The sequence below is a fragment of the Myotis myotis genome, unplaced genomic scaffold, assembly GCF_014108235.1.
Source record: "Myotis myotis isolate mMyoMyo1 unplaced genomic scaffold, mMyoMyo1.p scaffold_m19_p_17, whole genome shotgun sequence".
NCBI lineage: Eukaryota > Metazoa > Chordata > Mammalia > Chiroptera > Vespertilionidae > Myotis > Myotis myotis.
In genome coordinates, this window is record NW_023416321.1 from 22,739,134 (window position 1) to 22,747,765 (window position 8,632).

The following is an 8,632-nucleotide window of genomic DNA, read 5'->3' on the forward strand; positions in this document are numbered from 1 at the left end:
TCCCCACCCACTCCTGTCCCCTCCCGGGCGCCGCGCCTCCGGTCTCCCCCGCCCCCATCAGGAAACCGCCGGAATCAACTTTACAAGACAGCGCCGCGGGAAACAGACACCCAGATCTCCCAGCGGCCGGGACCCCGTGGACTTCGGCTGGATTGGGGGAGGGGGAACAGGAGGAAGGACCGGAGGAGGGAAATTCTGCTGCCAAGGGCCCTCCCTTCACCACTCCCCCAAAGACGCGCACTGCGGTCGGGCCAAACTTCTAGGCCAAGATTGCAAGAAGAAAGGGGGGGGGGGGGGGAGGCCAACACTCAATGAATTACACTAGGGCCGCCGGGGCTCCCAGACCCAGTTGCACTCCAGTCTTCAACCAGGTTTGATCTTGGAATACGTCCACCCTCCAGCAGAACTGTTCCGCCTGACCTACTCCCGCGTCCCCACCGAAACCGAGGCCTTACCGGAGCAGGAGGGGGCCGGGGCACCTTGCAGCCCGCCGCGCTCACCGCGCCGGGCCGCCGATGCGGCCGCCACTGATCCTCTAAACGCGGTCTCCCCCGCACTCTCTCCGGCCTGGGGATGCAGGATGGTTTACAGAGGGACCGCGAGCCGCTGATTGGTCGCAGGCCGCGGTGACGTCGGCGGGCGCTGCATTAAGGCGAGGGGGCTTCTAGAGCTCAGCCAACAGCCAGGAGCAGTGACCCAGCCGCCGGAGCCGGGGAGAGACGCGCCGGGACGGCGGACTGAGCCAGGAGACCAGGGACAGAGGGACGCTTGTCCAGGGAGAGCCAGCCACGCACCGCGGCCCGGGCGGCGACAGCGGCGGCCGGTGCCGAGCTGTTCCGGCCGCGCAGAACTAGCCGCTGCAACCAGGACGTTTTAAAAAGCGCTCTAAGCTACTCCCCCTCTTCCCGACTCCTCCCGCTGCAAAAGAAAAAAAAAAAAAGGAAAGAAAGAGGCTAGAAAGGAAACCCAGATTTGCCACCACAACGAAAAAAAGAGGGGACAAGAAAAAGAAAAAGTCGAGCGACTGTGGGGTTGGACGCCGGCAGCCGGAGCGTGGGCCAGCGATGCGGGGCTGCGTGCCCAGGCGGCCGCGAATTGTGACTGGAGCCACGATGCACCGCCAGGCGCGGTGAGGAGCCGGCCCGAACCACCTCCCGACGGAGTCCGGGCGCTGGGAGGGCGGTCCGGAGAACGCGGAGGCCGCCAGGCGGGCCCTGGGCCGAGGTGACGGGGCTGGGGCGGTGGGAAGCTAGCGAGCGCGCCCGGCGGCGTCCTCCCGGAGTGGTCCCCCTCCTTTCTCGATTGACACAAACACTTCTCCAAAAGGGGAGAGACCTGAGCAACAACAACAGTCAACTACGAGATCTTCCTCCTGCCCTCCCCTCCGCCCCTCCTCCCGCGGTCTGCCCCCGCCCCCTCCCCCGGCCCACCCCGGGCGCCCAGCACGTCCCGACCCCGCTGTGCGATGCCTGCAGTTTAGGATCCAAAGCTTCTCTACTCGTTTTGTTCTTTTCTTTTATAAAAAGAGGAGGGGAAGTCCCGGTGGCGGGCAGCCGGGCACACACACAACCCGCCCTCGCACCCCGACAAAAGCAGATGCACCTAGACTTCTGACAGCTCTACCTCAAGCCCGTGAGAACTCCCTGCAAATAGCTCGTCGCGTGCGTCGCCCTCTTGCTTCCCCGTTTTATTTATTTAATTCGTTACCCTCACCGTCTCGGTGACCTTCACTCCTCCGAGGGTTCTGGGCAGAAGAGTCGCTTTCGCACCCGCCGGAGACTCTTTTCCTCACCCCAGGAGCGGTGGTGGCACTGCTGGGCCCGGGGCCTTGGGACGCCCAGGCTGCACACCACCGAGGCGCTCCGTTTGCCTCGCCCCCCCCCCCATTTTGATTTCCTGGTGCGGATTTCGGCTGGCACCGCCGTGTGTGTCTCCTCTTTTTGGAGGGACTGGGGAGCTCCTTTCGGGAGTCAACCCCTCTGCTCTACCTGCTCTTCTCTCTCCGGGCCTCACCCGACTAAACCAAAGACCATGGTGCACTGTGCCGGCTGCAAAAGGCCCATCCTGGACCGCTTCCTCTTGAACGTGCTGGACAGGGCCTGGCACGTCAAGTGCGTCCAGTGCTGTGAATGTAAATGCAACCTGACCGAGAAGTGCTTCTCCCGGGAAGGCAAGCTCTACTGCAAGAACGACTTCTTCCGGTGAGTACTTCCCTCGCGGGCCGCTGCCGCTCCCTTTCCGCGGACCCTTCGGGGCCAGCCACGGATCAGGGGTCAGCGTGGTTGCGTTAGGGGACTGCCTTTGGAGAGGGCAGCCAAGTCCCGCAGGCGCCCGCCTCTTCGCCAGCTGGCGCGCTGGGCTCCCCGGACGCGTCCCTGCTTGCATCCTGGAAATTGTGGGTCGCGGCTTAGCTGCACGTGCCCAGGAAAAAAGGGCCTGAGCCCGCCTCGGCCCAGAAGCCCCTCCGAGCTTGGAGGAAGGCAGTGCGGCCTCAGGCGTGGTAGCCCTGGCTGCTCTCCTTCCCAGTGCGCGGAGCTCTCCAGCAGCTGCATTCTCCCGGCCTCCTGGGTTGCTTGCCCTCCGGGCTCAGCAATACGCTCTACGCCGCCGCGGCTAGAGGTCTCCAAGAGGTCTTGGCGGGAACCGCGGAGCTTTTTGCACCGGGTGCCACAGCCGCTTGCCCAGGCATCGGCAGGAAGTAGCCCCTATCCTACACATCCCGGGGCGTTCCCGAAACCCCGACCAGCCTCCCGGCGCTTGCCTCGGCAAACTGCCTCTCCGCCACTGTGAAACGCGCAGAGGCTGCCGCCTCCCTGAAGATCGTTTCCCCTGCTCACCCCGCTGCCTGGGGTTGGCGGGAGGTTTGGCCTCCGCCCTACGCGGACTTTGGCTCTGGGGCGGGGGGATCCACTCGGAGCTCTCCCAAGCACTGCCCATCACCCCGCCACCTCCTTTCGGAAACTTGGGGGGAAAGCCACGAATTCTCCCGACGCCCCTCCATTTAGCATTTTAATCGTATTCTCTGAAATTCACTGTTGGGTCACCAAATCCACACAAACGCACAAGTCAACAGAGAACTGGAGCGAATTCGAATTGTCATTCCCCGTGCGGTGCTGGAAGCCTCCCAGTTTCCTGGGCTGACTAGGTCTCTATTTTCTTCGGAGTCTGTAGTAACAGATCAAACTGGGAGAGGGGGGTGGGTGGGAGTTCAAGCCACCTGTCCCCAATGCCACCCCAGGACGCGTGGCTCCGGTTACGGGAGACTGCAGCAAAGCGCGGTGCAGGCTGGTATTGCCAGGAGAAGCCCAGGCTGAAGCTTTGAGCCTCGGCAGGCCATGCCCGCTTTCCCTGGCGCTGGCTGGAACCCAGCGGGGGAGCCGCGCACCGTGCCAGTGGGCCCCAGAGGCCTGGCCCTCCCGCAAAGCGCGTCCCGGTGTCTAAAGCCAAGCCGCGGCTCTAGCTTGCGCCAACCTGCCTGTCTTTGGGCTTGAACGTGGCTGCGGTCCAGCTGCGGCCGTCTGGGCTCTCCCAGGCTGTTTGTTCACCTGCAGCGGGACTGGACCTCGCCAACCCCTCCACCCCCCTCCCCCCGCCAGTGCGCGGGTCCTTTGGCGGTGAAGGAGAAAGGGCGCTAGAAGAAAAGCGGCGCTAGGGTGGCGTTTATAAGGCGCTCTAATTAGAATTTGACTGTTTCCTGAATCTAATCGGAAAATAAGTGCCTCCCTCCCCCTTCCCTTCTCCGCCTTGCCGCCTTCTCTCTCGGGCAGCGCTTTTTTCCTCGGGGACACATCGGGCATGAGGCTAGGAGTGGGGTCAGTTTGGGCTCCGCGCGCTCTCACTCTAACGAAATGGATCTCCTCCCGGACTTTTCGTGGTGTCCGCGCTCTCTTCTGCTTTCTTGCCTACTTGATCGGCATTCTGTCTTTCTTACTTTTTTGCTGTCTCTCTTTTTTCATTTCCCCCTTCCTTTTCGCCTTCCTCCATTTTCCACTTATTTATTTCTCCCTGTCTTTTCCCCTGCTTCTGTGTTCTCTGCCCCTTTCCCCCCACCCCCCCTTGCAGGTGTTTCGGTACAAAATGTGCAGGCTGCGCGCAGGGCATCTCCCCTAGCGACCTGGTGCGGAGAGCGCGGAGCAAAGTGTTTCACCTCAACTGCTTCACCTGCATGATGTGTAACAAGCAGCTCTCCACCGGCGAGGAGCTCTACATCATCGACGAGAACAAGTTCGTCTGCAAAGAGGATTACCTAAGCAACAGCAGCGTCGCCAAAGAGAACAGCCTGCACTCGGGTGAGGCCCCAATTCCCCGCGCACCCTGGGCGGGCAGGTCCTGGGCAAGGAAGGTCGGCCAAGGCCACTGCTCACACCTGTCCCTCCCTTCTCTCCAGCCACCACGGGCAGTGACCCCAGTTTGTCTCCAGACTCCCAAGACCCGTCGCAGGACGATGCCAAGGACTCGGAGAGCGCCAACGTGTCGGACAAGGAAGGGGGCAGCAATGAGAATGACGACCAGAACCTGGGCGCCAAGCGGCGAGGGCCACGCACCACAATTAAAGCCAAGCAGCTGGAGACGCTGAAGGCTGCCTTTGCCGCGACGCCCAAGCCCACGCGCCACATACGCGAGCAGCTGGCTCAGGAGACGGGCCTCAACATGCGCGTCATTCAGGTCAGGGTCCACTCGGTTCCCACAGATCCACAGGACTCCTCCAGGCCAGCTCGCAGGAGCGGGGGCCGGCCTTGGGGTGAGGAGAAGCCCAGACACACCCTTACCCCTTTGGACATTTGAAGCTCTGCCCAATGTTTAGAACGACTGGAAACCCCTAGGTCTCCTCTTCCTGGTGATCATGGTGGCCGAGGGCGGAGGGAAAGGGAGCTAGGGAGCTCTGCAGGAGTTTGGAGGAAGGGACATGGTGGGACACTCGGTGAGAGTTGGGACACTTTTTCTCTGCACCACCTACCCCTGTTCCGAAGGAGCCCAGAGGTCACTGTGCATGTGGAACTTAATGGATCCTCTGGCTTCTGCACAAGGAGATCTCCCTCTACATCCCTAACCCCAACTTTGTGGGTCTCTTGCCCTAGTTAGACAAGTCCCAGAGCAGAGGCTTCCCCGCTGGAGAGAGTGGGGCATCCTGGTTAGAAGGTGAGATGGTCAGTCTCCGGGGACTCAGCCCTACCTCATGGGCCCAGGTAGGATGGGGAGGGAGGTAGCCATCTGGGCAGCTGTGCTGGTGTTGTAAGCATCTGAGACTGCACGTGCTTCGGGTGGAGGCTCTGGCCCAAGTTCAGTTGTCCCGTTCATGTGCCTGGATGCTCTTCCAGGGTGTGCGTGGATGCGCCTGGGAGGCTGAGGGTGCACATACGTATGCAAGCTGCCCGGGGGGGATCCAGCGTCTGGGAGGTTGTGCCAAAGTGCACGCACGTGAATGGTAGGCTGCATGTCTGTGTCACTATGAGTGAGCGGCTGCGGATAACTATCTTTGGCAGTGGAAGATTGTGCGTGGGTGTGGAAAGGATATTGTGCGATTTGGTGTCACTGTCGTTGGGAGATTGAGTGTCAACAGGAGGCTGTTTAGTTCTCTGTCTGCTATCATGTGGAGGAGGGAGCTGCCAGGGACCGTGGAGGAAAACTGTGTGTCTGACACTACTTGGGGAGGCTGAGTGTCTGTGCATAGCCCGGGAGAAGCTGTAACTATGACATTGTGACTTAGAAACAACTCCAACTGCCTCACGTTGGGCAGGGCAGCTTGCCCAGGTCCTCCAGGCGGGAATCCTGTTCACCGTTGGCTCAGGGGCCGCCCAGCGCTGCCCTACTCAGAGGACCCCACCCCCAACACCATACACAACACGCGCGTATATGCGCACGCCCACACACACGCACACACGGAGCTCTGAGAGCTAGGCTGTGGAGTGTAGGGGCCGGCGGGGCGGCTAACCTGAAATGGGGAGTGGGGTTTTGTGGCTTCACCCCGTGGCATGTGTGCTTCAGGTCTGGTTCCAGAACCGACGCTCCAAGGAACGGAGGATGAAGCAGCTGAGCGCGCTGGGCGCCCGGCGCCACGCCTTCTTCCGCAGTCCGCGCCGAATGCGGCCGCTCGTGGACCGTCTGGAGCCGGGCGAGCTCCTCCCCAACGGGCCCTTCTCCTTCTACGGAGGTGGGTGCACTGCCCCGGGCAGGGCTCGGCTAGGCCCGGGTTGGCTTCGTTGGAAGCGGGTGGCAGCGCGGGAGGCGCTTCTCTCAGGCCACAGATCAGAGGAGAGATGGGGGAGGCTAGGCATTAAATGAGGGGGGAGGTGGAATCCCCGAGCCTGAATGAGGCGGGTGGGCAGTTAGCGAGCAGCTCCAGTGTGTGCACCCAGCCTCCTCCCAGCTCCCAGCCTGGAAGGGAGCCCCCAGCCGGCTGGCTAGGGTGCCTTCCTGCCCTTTATCCCACCCCACCCTGGGACCCCGCCCTGATCTCTTCCCCCTGCTCCGCAGATTACCAGAGCGAGTACTACGGGCCCGGAGGCAACTACGACTTCTTCCCGCAAGGCCCCCCGTCCTCGCAGGCTCAGACACCCGTGGACCTACCTTTCGTGCCATCGTCCGGGCCGTCCGGGACGCCCCTGGGCGGCTTGGAGCACCCGCTGCCGGGCCACCACCCGTCGAGCGAGGCGCAGCGGTTCACCGACATCCTGGCGCATCCCCCGGGGGACTCGCCCAGTCCCGAGCCCAGCCTGCCCGGGCCTCTGCACTCCATGTCGGCTGAGGTCTTCGGGCCGAGCCCGCCCTTCTCGTCGCTATCGGTCAACGGCGGGGCGAGCTATGGGAACCACCTGTCTCACCCTCCCGAAATGAACGAGGCGGCCGTATGGTAGCCGGGTCTCGCGCGGTCCGCGGAGTTCGTGGTTGTACAGAAATGAACTTTTATTTAAGAAAAATAGAAAAAAGAAAAAAAATCATAAAATTCAAGTCACACCCCCCACACACACTACCACCACTTTCCTCCAGCCTCGGGGACCATTTTCCGTCTGGGGAGACTGGATGGGAAAGGGAAACATGACATAGGATTGAAATCTGCCTGGAGGTAGGACTGGGATCCGCGAGCTGGCTGGCCCGGTGCAGGACTGGGCTTCCAAAGGGAAACACAGACCTCTCCTCGCCTCCCACCTGGACCCGACTCCGTGGACAGACAGCGCGGGCGTGCGAGTCTGGCCGGTGGGCGGCACAGGAACGACCACGCCGGCCTCCGGGGTGCACAGCTCAGTGGTGACGCCAGGAGGGAGGCTGCGCCCACACAGCCCGGCTCCGGCTTTGGAGGAGAGCGGTCCTCGGGCGCTCCCAGGCCAGCCCAGGGGGCTCTGGCTGTGGGGAACCTAATAGTGTTGGTCTCAGTTCAGCAACAGCGACAAAAAACTTAATAGCTTCAGAAACGTCGACCTGCTGTGCATCAGGTGGGACTATATATATATATATATATTTTGTCTCTCTGGGTTTTTTTTGTTTTGTTTTGTTTTTGCCAAAATTGCAAAATTCTAAATGTAAAGCCCTCAGTATCAACTCTTCTACCTTCACAAAGCTCTACACACCTATACACACAGACACACTGGATAGGACGGTCTCCAGCCAGACCTCTCAGTAAAATGACTTGAACATCATCTGTACAAGAAAAGTATTCTACTTTCACACACACACACACACACACACAGAGTTTTAAAAAAGACTATTGAACTAAAAACAGTCAACTGTTTACGTATAATGTTAAATTCAGGAGTTCAGTGTTTTACTAATACATCCTGTTTTGAAACCTCTTGTTCAAAAACAAAACGTTTTGAGCAGTCAACCAAAATTGTTCATTTTCTTTTCCTGTAGATGTTCTGACAGATTTGCAGGGCTCACAGCTCACTGTGCTAGTATGTAAAAAGGTGTTGTTTACACAAGGCAAAAAGAAAACACGATATTCAGACACTTGCCAAATAGAATAATTATAGCACAAATACTGTAAAGGTGCCTGGCACCACAACCTGAGAAAGTGTTAAAAAAAAAAAAAAAGTGTTACAAGGTTTAAGAAAAAAAAAAAACATCTTTGCTAATTTTTAGTCCTGTTGAACATTCATGGAATTGTTAATATGACTTATATAGACCCACACAGGTTTTATTTTTGTGTCTTTAAAATAAAAGTCCAAAATATTTAAATTTTATGGTCAAATATGCAGTCAGCAGCTGCTACTTTTTTCTTTATATATTAAATTTCTCATATGTCTTTTATTGTTCTGATAAACCTAAGCTTGTGTGACCTCCAGTGCATATTAGACCATTCACTGTATGAAAGAAAACATGATGTTGAATAAATTTGTGAGTTTTTAATAAAAATAGAAAATCTGATGTTTAGATAATCGGTGTGTTATTTGATGTTTTAAGAACTAGAAGGGAGGCAAGATGGGGAGCCCAATGACCCCTTAGAAGTGAGGCAGGACTGAGTTATCTGTTTTCACCTTGGTTGTGGTTGAACCCCATTGCTAATGCCAGCCAAGCTTTTCTCCATGGCTTCCTGCTGTTATTAACTACAGATTTGCATTCTGTGGATTTAACTGGCACAGTTGAAGAGATCTTTGCTGATAAGTTAATATAGAATTTGAAATAGAAATAAAATCCA

At 58.2% G+C, this 8,632-nt stretch overlaps 1 protein-coding gene across 1 annotated transcript; it reads left to right on the top strand.

Moving 5' to 3' along the window:
* Window positions 1-302: 302 nt before the first annotated feature.
* On the top strand, window positions 303-8,101 carry LHX1 (LIM homeobox 1). Its single transcript, XM_036342036.1, has 5 exons — window positions 303-2,201; window positions 4,063-4,289; window positions 4,388-4,665; window positions 5,986-6,151; window positions 6,475-8,101. The coding sequence occupies exons 1-5, from the start codon at window positions 2,032-2,034 to the stop codon at window positions 6,852-6,854; spliced, it is 1,221 nt and encodes a 406-aa protein (XP_036197929.1). The 5' UTR covers window positions 303-2,031; the 3' UTR covers window positions 6,855-8,101.
* The last annotated feature ends 531 nt before the right edge of the window (window positions 8,102-8,632 follow it).

What these genes read in the sequence shown, in the direction of transcription:
- LHX1 (XM_036342036.1), top strand. Translation starts at nt 2,032, where the DNA reads ATGGTGCACTGTGCCGGCTGCAAAAGGCCCATCCTGGACCGCTTCCTC. An exon ending in TGCAAGAACGACTTCTTCCG is followed by an intron (nt 2,202 to 4,062) that starts GTGAGTACTTCC and finishes CCCCCCTTGCAG; the next exon opens with GTGTTTCGGTACAAAATGTG. An exon ending in TCAACATGCGCGTCATTCAG is followed by an intron (nt 4,666 to 5,985) that starts GTCAGGGTCCAC and finishes TGTGTGCTTCAG; the next exon opens with GTCTGGTTCCAGAACCGACG.